This window comes from Lynx rufus, unplaced genomic scaffold (genome assembly GCF_022079265.1).
Source record: "Lynx rufus isolate CCGP_SWC_20201006 ecotype Redwood Valley unplaced genomic scaffold, mLynRuf1.p SCAF_1, whole genome shotgun sequence".
Lineage (NCBI taxonomy): Eukaryota > Metazoa > Chordata > Mammalia > Carnivora > Felidae > Lynx > Lynx rufus.
The window spans coordinates 172,561,349-172,576,212 of NW_025814823.1; the positions used below are offsets into that span (position 1 = coordinate 172,561,349).

Below are 14,864 nucleotides of genomic sequence, written 5' to 3' on the forward strand. Positions count from 1 at the left end.
CCATGTTGGAATCTGTGCTGAGCCTGGAGCCAGCCTGCTTGAGATTCTCTCTCTCCCTCTCCCCCTCCCCTTCATGCATACGCACATGGTCTCTCTCTCTCTCTCTCTCTAAAATAAATAAACTTAAAAAAAAAAAAAAAAGAAACAGAAAAGAACCAGTGACTGGTACTGTGGGTAAATGTCAGTACGTGCTCTGCTGTGCAACTATAGGGCCCGCTAGAGCAAAACGCAGGTCAACGGCTACCGTCAGCAGAATGTAAGGGAGGTTTAATAGGGAACTGCTCATGATAAGCCAACTCACAGCTTTATGGAGAGTGGGGAAGAAGTGTGGGTGTATACGTCCTGCAGGGCTAAGCTTACCAGGCCAGCTTCCCTCTGGCCATTTCTCGGACAACATTCATAACTTACTTCCTTCCACAAACGAGATATTTTCCATACATCTCACCAATTGACTATTCTTTGAATTCTGTTCTGAAGTAGGCATAATATTACTGACTGGCTCATTTTATAAATATATCATGAGCTACCCAGGATTATGTTAATACAAAGCATTTCATTATTGATTTTAAGTATTTTAAATGCAGATTTGTATAAGCCCTTCCAGCTCTTACCCAGTAACTGTGCCAAGTAGATACAAGCCTAATAAAAGGTACCTTTCCAGGACAGGATGGTTTAAGACAACCTCTGATGATACAAACTGGAACTAAGAGGATTGATTTTTTTCCCGTTAATTGATCATTTTCCTTAATACATATATTTAAAAAAAAAATTTGACAGCAGGCCAAGATCATTTTAGGATCAGTTTAATATGAGGTATAAAGTTTTATGGTCTAGTGAAAAGATCCTGAAAAATGAGGTTTCTAATGGAAATGCTGGCAGAGTTTCTACTTCTGGGCTGGGATGTTAATACTACAAAAAATATATAAAAATAAAAATAAAAAGCAGAAAGAGGAAAGGAGGGTGGCCACCCATACAAATGCTCCCTTGCCTGGTAACTTGGATATAGAGCAGGAAATTAATGCCCAGGATACTTCCTTTCCTTCAGATTTGCTTCAGATTCCTGGACAGGTCAAAACTGAAGGGGAAAAAACTTGTGAGTATTCAGTGCGAATGGTAGACTCCAGGCGAGGGGGAGGAGCTGGTGAGAATGTCAGGGTCGGGGTGGGGATACACTTGGGAGGTGCCATGGAGTCAACCTTCTTTGCCAGGTGTATCCTGGAAGGAAGGCCCTCCTGGAGGCTCCCAGCCCTTGCCCAGAAGCGGGTCCTTGACCAATGGCCTGGTTCCCATGGCCGAGGACTCCCGGCTCACCCACACCACCCAGTTTGGCTCTGCCATTAGACAGTGTTCTGGTTACCTGCTGTTGCTTCTTCCAAGAAGCTGCTGCTATAAAATGCAGGCTGAGGTAACGTCCAAGCCTCAGTGCTGAAATACGGCAACGTTCTCCCTTGATCTCTCTTTCCTTTCAAGCACTATTTCTACTGTGTCCTCCTCACATTAATCCAAGGCCCAGAGCCATGATCACGGGCCAAGTTTTAGCAAATGTTGCTAACCAGAATGCCACATTTGTGCCTTTTTCAATTATATATCCCTTCCAGTCACTCAAAAGTGACAGGTACTCGTGGGGGGTACTGCAGATCTAGAGGGACAGATTGGGCCAATAAGACACATGACATGACCCCAGGGTGGGGGAGGTGAGTGGGTCAGCAGACACCTCCGCTCCCCCACAGGGCTGCACTCCAGGGATAGCCTCTGAAGCAGACGGCAGGGTGTGAAACCATTTCCTCTCTGTTCACAAGGCACCTGGAGACGAGGTAGGGGGGACCCATGCCTCAAAACTACCCAAAAGAACAAACCTGGGGGAAAAGCACAGCCAACAGAGCAGTGAGTCGCAGCAAAGGCCACGAGGGCAGCAAAGGGACCCTTAACAATCAGCATCACAGAGAGGCTGCGGGAAAGTTGGTCCCTTTCATCACAAACTGTGGGCCTCCTGCTCCATCTGGTCCTCCTGTTGGCCCGGGAGGGTATGTTTCCTAAGAGGGCCTGTTTGTTTTAACTTGTCTGTAATTCTGTTTCCACTCCAGTTCTTGCTGCATTCAACATAAACAATTTACTCACTCAGTCATGAGGAAAAAACGAAAAACACACTTGACAAGCGAATTTCACGTTGTTGGGAGGTGTTCCAATGCCAACAGCAAAATGAGGGCACCGCAGAGCAGAAGAGGCGGGGGACAAGAAGGAAGAGGGAGGGAGACACACTTACCAGGAGAGGACCCCACACCGGCTGCCCGGAACTGCCCCAGGATAAGGCTCTGCTCACTCTCAGCCAGTGCCAGGAGGAGTTCATAGGCTTCTATGCACTGCTCACTGAAACAGAAGCACACAGTGTCCTCAACTCTGGCAGAGGACAGCGAGCCTCTTCAGTGCAGCACTGTCCCCCTGGGCAAAGTGGCTCCGGACCTGCATCTCAGCACTGCTGTCCACGTAAGCAAGAAAATATCCACAAATATTCCTGCACAAAGCCAAGGGCGTGCTTTGCTATGTTGCCCCTCCTTCCCTTTTTACTTCACTTAAACTTTTACTTTAAACTAGCATCTAGAAAAATACAAGAGTAGCAATAAAAGTGAGAGAGTTAAGTTCATTGCCTCTTTGATGATCAGCAAAAAAGGAAATGTAATATGCCTGTGGTAGCCAGCCTCAAAGATGGCCCCCGCTGATGGCATACGCTGGTATCCACACCCTTGTGTTATCCCCTTCTGCACTGTACCAGAGTTGGTCTATGTGACTAAGAGGATATGGGATGTCACTTCCAAGATCACGTTATTAAAAAGCATGGTGACTTCCATCTGTTCTCTCCCTTCACTTTCTGTCTTGGCTCACCCTCTCTAGAGAAGGCCAGGTGCCATGCCTTGAAGACTCTTGAGCAGCCCCATGGAGAGACCCATGTGGTGAGGAACTAAGGCTTCCAGCCAACAGTGAGTGAAGGACGGAGGACTCCACCCAACAGCTGTGTGAATGAGCCTTCTTAGAAGCAGATCCGCCAGCTCCAGTTAAGGTTTCAGATGACAAGGCCCTGGCTAGCAGCTTGAGCAGAACCTCCTAAGAGCCCCTGAGCTGGAACACTACCTAGCTACACCACTCCCAGCTTCCTGACCCTAGAAACTGCCACAAGAAACAGTGACAAAGGAAGGGAGGGAGGAAGGAAGCCCCAGAAAGAAGACTATTTGACCTAAACCTTCAGGAGCCACTAGCCACATGTGGCTAATTAAAAAGAATTTAAGTAAAATGAAAAATTCAGTTCTTCTGTTGCAATCGCCATATATCGTATGTTGAAGAGCCACATGTGGCTAGCAGTTACCATATTGGACAGCATAGAGAACAGGTCCATCATCACAGAAAGTTCTATTAGATGCTTGTAAAACTATCCCTTGAATCACACAAAATCTCTGACAAGTTTGGATTTCTAAGAGGAAGATATTAGTCTCTCTTCTTTTGCTGATCATCAGTGAACACACCAGGTATAGGTTCTAAGAGTGACCCTTTCCACACTGCCACCCGTGACCCACGTGGACCTGCACAGGAGGTGGAGCGTGTGCTCCTGAGTAGTCCTGACAAGTAGTCCTGAGTAATGCCTGAGTAGTCCTGGATAAGATGCCTGCAGTGCAGAAATCTCCCTGCTAAGCAAATAACTGATTAGCTTCTCTAAGCTAAGCAGGAGAAATGTTGCTTTATTCAACATTTAGTCATCAGACCATCTGTTTTTCGATTTTCTCTGCTCTCATCTTCCTTCCCTAAGAGATCAGGAGCCATCACTAGCTCCGGGTGCCAGTAGCCCCTCCTTTCAAGGGCAGTCCATCTTTCAGGTTAGAGACATGGTGACACTGCTTTATCCACACAGATCAAAGGCAGACCTGTGTCACAGAACAGCCTCTTTCAAAAGTTATCGTAGGTGGATTGTCTGTTTGCTTTGGTGTGTCTGTAAACTAGCATGATCGTGTTTTAGCTGTGGTCTCCTATGATTTGGTTTGATTTTGTTTTTTGAAGAAGCAAAGCTTCTTGAAACATGCTGATCTTTTCAGAGGATGCTAAGAGTAGGGTAGTCACTACTCTGGGATCTTGGCAAATATGCCTAAGTGGTGCCACTAATAAAATAACCTCTGAAAACACTAATGCATAGCTTTGTAGTTAGTAAACAAATAGTAATTTAAAAATAAATTCTGGGGCACCTGGGAGCTCAGTTGGTTAAGTGTCCAACTCTTGGTTTCGGCTCAGGTCATGATCTCACAGTTTGTGAGTTTGAGTCCCACATTGGGCTTTGCACTGACAGTGTGGAGCCTGCTTGGGATATTTTCTCTCTCTCTCTCTCTCTCTCTCTCTGTCTCTCTCTCCACCCAAAATAATTAATCTTAAAAAAACAATCTTCTTAAAAATAGTTAATTCCAAAGCTGATGAGGCTGAAAAAAAGTGGTACATTCATATACCCCTTGCTCGTTGATGAATGAATTGTATTCACTTAAAATGACTTGTTTGTCTGGGAAAAAACTGGGAGCATGCCTGAAGAACTATGAAAATGTTCATATACTTTGACCTATAATTCCTGCTTGGGGGATTTTATCCCAAGGAAAATATTCAAAAGAAGGAAGATATTATCTGTATTAAATTATTTCCCATAAATTATTTTCAATATCCAAAGCCTACAAAAATCTAAACGTATTTTAGAGAAATGAGTAAATAAAATATGTAAGCTTGATGTAGGGATACAGTCATTCAAAATGCATGCAGACTATTGACCAGCATTACAGAACTACCATAGATCGAAGAAACAGAATATCCTAGGTTTTAACAATGTAAAATACACACAAACGTGAATAAAGACTGGAAAGAGCAACAAATGAATATATAAATGCAAAAATAAATATTTTCAGTGATATTGCTTGGACGGAATAATATTTACGTTGAACATGCTAACAGAATGGTTTTCTAACACCATACTCATTTCTCTTATTTTCTTAATTGCCACAAGAGTGCTAATGGATTTTCCATACATATCACATTAGTATTTGCTGGCCCAACCCCCTGTATATGTTCTAAAAGCCTGTTTTCTACTTTTATGCGGGTTACTGTAAATGCATTTCTCAGTTGAAATGCCCCCCACCACCCTTGTGCAGCCTCACTTCCCCACCTGTACTGCAGGGCCAGCCTCAGCGCCGTGGCGTTGGATTCATACTTCCCCACCAGCATACTCATGCGCTCAGCGTTGCTCTTGCATTCTTCCAGGGTTATGGTCAGGAGGTCATTTTGGGATTTGAGGTGTTCAATACGGCTACAAAGGAAGAAAAATCTCTTTCACGATTTCACGCTGGGATTATAATTCATTTGCCAGTATTTGAGTCATCTCCTGTAGACCCAGGCCAGACACGTGCATTAGGATGTGAGCTTGTCAGAGGTTTTAGCAAATGGAACTGACATGAAGTATTTAAAGAAAGCGACTCTGAGCACAAGAATCACTTAATTCTGTGTGAATTAGAAATACATGGAAGTCCCCTGATTATTTCCTACTCAGCCATCAACACACCATGTGCCATGTATGGTGTGAGGCTCTGAGCATACACCAAGGAAAGAAGCCAACCGTGTGACCTCAGGCGCTTCAATAAACCACCCTCCACAGGGACAAACAAAATATCAGTGCCATAGTAATAGCTACTATTTATTAAACCCCTGCTCAGTGACCCTCTAATGGCCCTCTGACTTAAGTACTATTATCCCCATTCTCAGAGGAGGAAGTAGAGTCACAGAGGGGTTAAGGACATTGCCCTGGGATTTGAGTCAAGAAGTCTGACCTCAGATCCTGTACTGTTCACCACTCAGGGCAGAAGCAAAAGATGAATCAGGGAGTGAGTACGAAACTCTCCCTAAGGGTCTCTGAATGGACAGTGGACCAGGAACCGTGGATTATGTCCAAAGCTCCTTCCACTTTGGACACTCCTGCAACTGTTAACTACCTGTAGGGCAAGCAGCAGGAACTTTACGCTTTATAGGAACCAGAACTATAAATTCAGAACAAATGAGTTAATGGCAACGTCAGAAAAACATAAGCATTCAGCTTCTCTGTTTTCTGTCCTAGGACAGAGGCTCTGGATGCAATGATTCATTTCCCATCGACACACCCATTTATAGTACTCTGACCACCAAGGCTTCAAGACACAGGGTTTCACACATACAAAATGCAAGTGACTCAATGCTCTGGTTTCTCTTCAGATCGCATAAGTCTTTCGCCTTTTACAAAATGCAAGTGACTCTTGAAAAAGTAACAGGCTTGGAAGCCATTTGCTTTGTGGATCAATCTTAGGACCACGTATCTTAAGAGAAGAATGTGGACACACTCACCAACATTGGAGATGGCTGGTGAGTGTATAATTAAGACCACTGTGAGACTTTGGCAACTCCAAGGTCAAGTCAGTGTAAGGTGCTACAAGAACATACTTTTCTGTTCTTGTTGAGATTAAGACTTCTTGAGACAGTCCCCACTTTCCTTCACACTCCACCTTGCTCCAATGTACATTTGGACCCCACCAATTAGACGAAACTCTTTTAGCCAGCTCACAGACCTACATGCGACCAATCACATCTCAGGGCCTTTCTCAGGCAACCCCGCTTAATAGGCTACTCCTTCCTTCTGAAAATGTTGTCTCTCACTTAGGTCATAACAGGTCTCTACTGGTTTTCTTCCTGCCTTAAAGGATGTTTCTTCCGTCTTCTTTGCTGGCTCCTTATTCTCTATGAAATCTGTGAGGGTTGGCATTCTCTCAGGACTCAGTCCAGGGTGTCCTTCTGCATCAGTTCCCATCCCTACCCCAGGGTAATTTTATCCAGTTCATGACTTTAACAGGCATTTATGTTCCTATGGCTCCCAAATTTCTCTAGCCCGGACCTCTCTTCTGAGTGCCAGTCTCACATCTCCAGCTGTTTCCTGATACTTCCATTTGGGTGCCACACCAGCACCTCAAATTTAATATTACCAAATGAGACGTATTTCCCCCAAACCTTGCCCTCCCTCATCTTCTCCATTCAGTAAATGCCACCACCATCTTCTCAACGATACAGGTGAGACACATGAGAATCTTCTTTGAGACCATCCCTTCCTCTTACATCCAGATCTACTACAACTACAGTTTCCACTGATTCTATACCACCAAACACACTGACCCCCATTGCTTCGCATCATCTCCACTTTGGCCACACTGGGCCACTGCAATCATTGCTCTGCTTCCACTCTTGCCCCCACCCCCTTCCATTCTTCACACCTGAGTCATCTTTCAAAATCTAAATCAGGTCTGTTCTTCTATTACTTAAAACTCTTTAATGACTTCCATTGATACTTAGAATAAAGAGCAGACTTGGTCCATGGCCTCAAAATCCACATCCCACCAAGCCCTGCCGACTCTGCCACCTTATTACATGTGACTCCTTCTTTCATCCACCCCATTTCAGTTCCATTGGCCTTCGAACAGCTCCTACTTCATGTCAACCTTCTTTTTGGCCATAAGATTGTTAAGTTGGTTTGTAAGACTCTTAGTTTGTCATATGGCTGCTTCCCTTTTCCCTTAAACTCTCAACTTACAGCCCCATCTTCAGAGATGCCTTCCCTGGCTACCTATCTAAAATCAACCCCCTCCCCTCTTACTCTATCACAGTGCCCTATTTACTGGGAGTTTTCTTATGATCTCATTTGTTTGCTTCTTATATAGCTTCCCTAACAGAATACAAACTCCATGAGAGTGGACACCTTATCTCTTTTACTTTCCTCTGCATGACAAATAGCTTAGCATGGAGGAGGTGCTTAAAACAGATTTGTTAAGTAAGGACAAACTTCTGAGGAAGTATGACCTCCCAACCCACACACTATCACAAAGCTACAGCTCTCATTTTTGGACGTGTAAGAGGGCCTCCAACTGTGACATAGGTAGTTTAACATGAGGATACACTGATAGATCATTTCTAAGATTATTCCCGTATTCTCGCTATAGCTACGGTCATAGACAGGACACTGGAGGGGAAGTCCAAGGGCAGGGGGAGAATTCTAGCTAGGCTATTTAACAGCTCTGGACTCAAGGCAAGTCACTCAACACCGAAGACTTTGTTTTCTTATTTGCAAAATGAGACTATTCTTCCCTCCCAAGTTGAAGATTAAGTGGTTGTTTGTGAGAACCCTTTGTAAACTGTTAAACACTGTAATAACGTGAGCTACAAGCACCAAATATTTCCCCTTCCTTTGGTGTCTCCTAGGTAAACAGAACTGAGGAGAAAGGAACCTCCCCCAAGTTCAACCACAAAGCAGGCTTGTTAAATCCCAGAATCTGTGGAGAGGAGATCCTCACTCAACAGAGGGTCCCTGAAGGCATCTGACTTCATTAAACTGCAAAGGGCATATCTGATTCAGTTCTTAAGCACTCCCTGGCAGTGGTACTGAGATGGCGGCTTCTTTACTGCTACAAGGTAATCATCGGGATCGTCACTCTTAAGTATTTTGGATTTAATAAGGAAACCATTTAATTTCCAGATTTGAAATAACCTAGATTGCCATATTTCCTTAGTCCTCAAGCACTGTATTAAACAGCTTCAAATCAGGGAATGCTAATATGATAATTCAATTTATTTAGGTTTGCCAGACACAAGGGGAATGGCATTAAGCAACGGTGGATGGGGACTGGCATCCACATTTCTTCCTGGTCAGTTCATAAGCCTTTCAAATTCTAACTACCGTCTCCCACTGAAGACTGGTAGGTCAAAGCAGCCATGCCATACTTGGATATGATTTAGCAGTGCACTCTGTCCCTGCGGGACTCATTCTGAGCCAGGGTGGTTTACCACGGTTTGGCCCTGGTCCTTCTCCTTTGCTTTTTCAGCAACTCTCATTGCTAGGATGACCTACCAGCCAATCTTTGCTGAGAGGCTTGAGTGCAAACTTTAACTACCTCTGTTGTGAGATTTGAGAAGAATCCATAAAACTGGCAAAAATTTCTAAGTAGGACAGTTTGACCTACTTAGAAAATTATTCTCAGTAGGCCTAAGTAGGATAGAATGTAAGGACTGAGGGTTGTGTACCCTGCAAAAAGCATAAATAAAATTAGGCAGCCTTCCAAGAGAAGCAGGGAGGGTTAAACCAGCATGCCTGGTCAATCCCAGAATGCCTCCATCAGACCGCCTTTGCTACTTCCTGGTTGCTCCAGGCGCCCCTAGGATGCTGACTCAACATTCCAGAGTTTCTCTCTGTGGTTCCTGGCAGCACCGGCCTACATGCTAAGTAGCCATCTTGTAATTCTGACCCACTCGTCATTCTATACAACTGCTCTCAGGACTTGCTACATAATTTGCAAGGGCCGGTGCTCAATAAAAAGGTGGGGCCCTGGTTCATCAATTATTAAGACTTTAAAATGGTAACACTAGAGCAGTAAAGCCAAGAGTGGGGTCTTCCCAAATATGAGGTTTGCACATTTGAAAACACAGGTCACACAACGCCCTTGAAGCCAGCCCCAGCTGCTGTAAGCACTCCTGCAATGCACAAGAAGGTGGAACTCCCCACCCACGAGCCTGAGAGCATCTCTCTGTGTCACAACTCATAAGCCAACTTGAATTGATTTTTGAAAGGGAAAGGAGGGCCGTTCCACATCCCCCGCCCCTGCCCCAAAGCAACCACTCCAATATATAGGATTTCTCCTTACCTATTCAACCGCTCTGTTTCCACCTCAAACTCTCTAATTTTGCTTTCTGAGATGGCAGATCCATGTGAGTAGAGTGTTTGGAAGATCTCCTGGATGTTGGAGCAGTCCTGAAGAGAGTGGGCCAGGTGTTCCGCCACACTGCTGGATACCTGTATAGGTGAGCACAAATCCTCCTCTAGACACGTTGCTTGGGGGACCAGTCCTCAGGCATGCTTTGCATGCAAGAGAATTTAAAGCTGATATCCCTTGACAACCAGGCACCAGGAGATGGTTACCCCGATCTTTCTTGGTTTGTATGATACGATTCTGTGATAATAAGCTAACTACTGTGAAAACAGTACATAAACAGAATCAAAATACAGCTGTATCCTCCAGGCATATACTGCTGGGTGGCAGGCCTGGGGCAGCATGCTGCTTTACAGTTCCTAAATTTGGGGATATTGAACAGAGTGTGGACTCCTTTCCCCTTCCTGAGCTCCCTGTCCCTCCAGGTCCTCGTCTCTGGTTGCTGCAGCCCAACAGAGCAGCTGGTTCCTTTATTTTCACAGTTTGGCTTCTGCACCAAATCTGGATGCATGCAATTGTTCTCAGCGCAAAATTCTAAGTTTAGGGCCTTAAAAAAAATACTATTCAGGCTTTCCCCCACTGCTGGGGATCAGATAGTTGGCTCTCTCAGCCTCACCCCCAATCTTAAAAAAAAAATCCTTAGGGAACTCCAACTACTCCCTTTTCACCATCCATCAGCTGTTATGGGCCCAAGGGGTTTGTAGGCTCTCCAGATGAAAAAAACCCTGATAACTAAGCGGGAAGGTTCCAGTCTTTCCTGGCATCAGGCTACACTTCAAAGGCAGCACTCATCTTCACTGGACAGCACGTTCCCTTTTAAGAGGCATGTGCAAAAGGTAAAATTCTTTTAGAGCTTCCTGACCTACTCGGTCTCTGGGGTAGCAGGGTGATATACAGCAGGTACTTCAAGACTTTCATCTACATCACCAGTAATGAGACCTAAATCATTTCTTTCTGAAAGGTTTCAAGTAGAGAAAAAGAAAAATTCCCTTAAAGCCGAATGAGTAATTCCCTGATGAAGAAACCACTCTACATTTTAATCTGATCCTCTGGAAGGAAATGGGGTAGGATTTATTATTATAATTAACTGGTTTATGGGAGGTGAACTTGGGAAGTTCTGTCATCTACGAGCTGCGGCCTGTGCAGCTCTACTGGGCACTTTCTTGCCTTGTTCTTGTGAACACTCACCCCTATACTACTGATTTCTGATCCCAGGACTGGTCGATCAGATGATGAAGACTCGGACCTGGTCTTCGATAGCTTCACCCTCTCAGCAATCTTGAAAAACAAAAAATTATCGAAAAATGACATATCACTCTCTAGATACACTGTTGAGACTGTGTTTTACAGGGCTCTTGTTTAGCCATGGCAACTAAACGGATCAATGAATTTCTTAAAAATTACTCATCCAATTTTTCTACCATCTGCTTAACCCAGGGTTTTCCAACCTTAGCACTAGCGACATTTGGGGTTGGATATTCTTTGCTGTAGAATTCTGTGCGCCATAGGACGGTTAGCAGCATCACTGGCCTCTAGCCACAAGATGCCACTAGTACTCTAGTTGTGACCACCAGAAAGGTCTCCAGACATTGCCAAATACCCATTGAAGGGACAAAATCACTGCTGGTTGAGAAACACTGGTTTGACCCAACTTCTTCAACTTGATGATTGAGAACTAACCTTCTTGTGGAGACTGGTAGATTACCAGGGAAGAGAATATGTGTCATCTGACCAGTCCCTCTGGGGCAGACTCAACATATAAGCAGGCATGAGGCTGCCTCTCTAACTGACATGGCGTGCCCAGCAGAGCTTATCTGTCTGCAGGCAGGGCTGTTGGTCCTATGAGAAGGGAGATCATTGATTTATTACTCAGGGTCCCCTCCTGGGCTGAATCCCAGTCCTCAAGAGCAACTATCCATCCACCCCTTCTACTGTAGAACCTGACAAAACATCTTACTTTCCACAATAAGTTGACAGCATGACCTGCTCCTGCTAGTTGATTAATGAGAGTTGGCATCCAGGTCACAGCTGAGAGAGACTTAAAACTACTAGCGGGTTATCTCTCCCTGCAGCCCCAGCATAGGAGGCCTGTGTGAGATGCTAGGGAAGAGCCCCTCGCAGCCTTGTGCACTAATCACATGCCTGCACAGTGGCCATGCTTGGGAGGGGCTGGTGCTTCCAGATAAAAGAGGTGGTGCTCCCACCCGCTCCTGGAGCTCACCTTGGCGATCGGAATGTCGTTGCTGCTGCTGCTCGTGCTCAACTCCCCGGTGCTGGGGTTAACTGGGCGGTTGGCGGAAGTGAGGCGGCCAGGGCTGGCGGGCCCTGTGGCCTGAACGCTCTGTAGTCGCGTTTGAAGCTCTCGGACCTGAAATAATAATGCCTTTAGACACAGTCTGTAGTTTCCCTGGCCAAAGGGCAAAATAGCCAGATGGGTGGATGGCTGAGTTTTCATTTACATTAAGAGATCAGCTTCACTGAAAAGCTAACTTGGTTAAGTCCACATACAAGTTTGCCGTATTCTTAACTAGACCTGCCACTGGCTGGCCATCATCTGTTCTTCACAAGTATGATGTAAAAATGGTTTTTAAGGCTCTGGAAGGTTCCAACAGAGCTTCAAGGACCATCTTTAAGGAATGTTTATTCCTTGAACCTCATGGGCCCGAACGCCTGAATGGCACTGCAGATAGAGAACCTGGGATGAAATCGCCACTCTCATGGAACTCAAACATGAGAGAACAAATAATTTCAATGCAAGTGCACATTAATGTTATAGATATCCACCTAAGGTGCTGTAGGAAGCAAAAAAGAGGAAGAATGTGTCTCCATCTGAAGTCGACAGGGAAGGAGGGGGTGGTGCTGGAACAGAGTCTTCGAGGTGACCTGGTTGTAACAGACAAGAGTAGGGGCTGGCTCTCGTGGTGCTATGGGTGAGCTGAAGTGTAGCTGGGAGAAGAGCATGCACAGGAGCACAGGCAGCCGGGTGACACCCTAGGCCTGAAGAGCTGCATGCACTGGCACAGAGGGGAGCCTAAGGGGAAGACACAGATGCACCTGAGCTTTTCCCCAAGAGAGGTCAAGGAGGGCTTATCCTGGGAATAGTGGAGTGTGTCAACAGTCTTTCTGTATAAAAGAGAAACACGGGGCCCCTTGAGTTGAATTTAGAACACACATTTACCTGCACAGAATTTAAATGTCCAAACTCCCTTCTCTAGGACTATGGCTCAGCGATTTCCAAAGTGAGAAGTGTTCCAAGTAAGTGAAGGTAATTGTTTGAAATTGGTCTTCCTGATGACCTGGATCACAGCTTTATCATCGGGTACAGTGTCTACCTTGAAGGGCAAACGGACTATGGCACCCGAGGGACCTTCCAAATGGGCACCAGGTCCTGCTGGGAAGAATCATCACTGGCACATCTGAGGCAGTGCTTTTCAAACTTGTCAGTGCACCAGAATGTCAGGGAGGCTTGTTAAAACACAGAGTACAGGGTCCCACCCCCAGGGATTCTGAGTTAGTAGGTAGAATCTGCATATCTACTAGGCTCCCAGGACCTGCAGATGCCCCAGTTGGGGGCTCACACCTTGAGTCTTAAGGGACTCCCAGGGCCACACAGCACCTCAGCCACATCCCTGACACCAAAACCCTTTTCTAAAAGCGACTGGAAAGCTTTTTATATTAAATATCTTGGATGTCTCCATCCTGCTAAATTGGGAACCAAAAGTAATTGAAATTTCAATAATTCATCAACATATTAGAAGCCAAAATTGGAAAATTCCCTCGGAGCAAATTGCATTCAATAGGGTAACAGCTACAAAGCGCCTAATGCTTTGATGAAGCTTCCAGTAACTGTGGGTTGATGGAAATGTGGGTCGTCCTCATAGTACACCAGACACAGAGCTGACCTCAAAATAGTTTAAAGACTAGAAAAACATATGCTTGTTAAAGCCAAATGGTATTGCTGGGGAAAGATGACAGAGCTCATTCTAGACTGGTCCCCAACAAATCAAGAAGAGGCATAGCGTGGAGGCCTCTTTATGCTGCATGGCAAAGGGCTCTGAGGGCCCACTTTCCCATCAAGCTGGCTTCCTGGCACCTGGGAAAACTCCCTGGTGGAGACCATGGATTTCAATTACTTATTGCTGTTTAAGTCTGATGAGGGCCTTAATAACAAACAATGTTAACACCACTCCAAAATCTAAAGAGTATCTGAATCATTCACAAAGCAATCAATGGTCTGTTCCCAGAATGCCAATTGGCCCACCTCATCTTACTTTTAAAATATATACGTAAGGCGTACGTGGGTAGCTCAGTTGGTTAAGCCTCTGACTCTTGATTTCGGCTTAGGTCATGATCCCACGTTTGTTGGAATTGAGCCCCACATCGGGCTCTGCGCTGAGCGTGGAGCCTGCTTGGTCTCTCTCCTCTCTCTGCTCCTTCCTCTCTCACCCTCTCGCTTTAAATAAATAAGCCATACACACACACACACACACACACACACACACACACACATATACACACAAACATATAAATTTATTTGTAAATATATATTAATTTCCTTGGGCAAATTTATAAGAACTTCATTAAAACTACCTAGGTTATTGGGGCACCTGGGTGGCTCAGTCAGTTAAGCGTCCAACTTCAGCTCAGGTCACGATATCATGGTTTGTGAGTTCGAGCCCTGAGTTGGGCTCTGCTGCCACACCTTGGATCCTCTGGTCTCCCTGCTTCTCTGCCCCTCCCCTCTGTGCATGCGTGTATGTGCATGTCCTCTTTCTTTCAAAAATAAACATTAAAAAAACCTGCCCATGTTATTAAAAAAAAGTTTCTTCCTCTAATCACTAAAGTGAAACATGTCCACTGTGGAAAATTTAGATGGCACTGAAAAATAACAGAAAATGTTCTTTTTTTACTGCGTTTCCATGGCTTGTTTGCGCACAGGCATGCATGCTTAAAACCATTTCTAAATCTAAATATCCATTTTCCTTGAAAAAGTTTTAGACCTAGAGAATGTCTTTGAAAAGCACAGAATGATAAACATGTTTATTTTTGGTCTACGCTTTATCATTTAATGATAAT

General features: G+C 45.0%; 1 protein-coding gene across 2 annotated transcripts in view; it reads right to left on the reverse strand.

The window, feature by feature from the left end:
- MCC (MCC regulator of WNT signaling pathway) overlaps positions 1 to 14,864 on the reverse strand; it is a 278,022-nt gene that overhangs the window by 42,612 nt on the left and 220,546 nt on the right. For both annotated transcript variants that reach the window (XM_047090287.1, XM_047090297.1), the window contains 5 exons: positions 12,010 to 12,156; positions 10,977 to 11,066; positions 9,723 to 9,871; positions 5,183 to 5,323; positions 2,264 to 2,367 (listed from right to left, as the gene is read on the reverse strand). In XM_047090287.1, the coding sequence (XP_046946243.1) occupies positions 2,264 to 2,367; positions 5,183 to 5,323; positions 9,723 to 9,871; positions 10,977 to 11,066; positions 12,010 to 12,156 (631 nt within the window). The remainder of the gene's footprint in view (positions 1 to 2,263; positions 2,368 to 5,182; positions 5,324 to 9,722; positions 9,872 to 10,976; positions 11,067 to 12,009; positions 12,157 to 14,864) is intronic.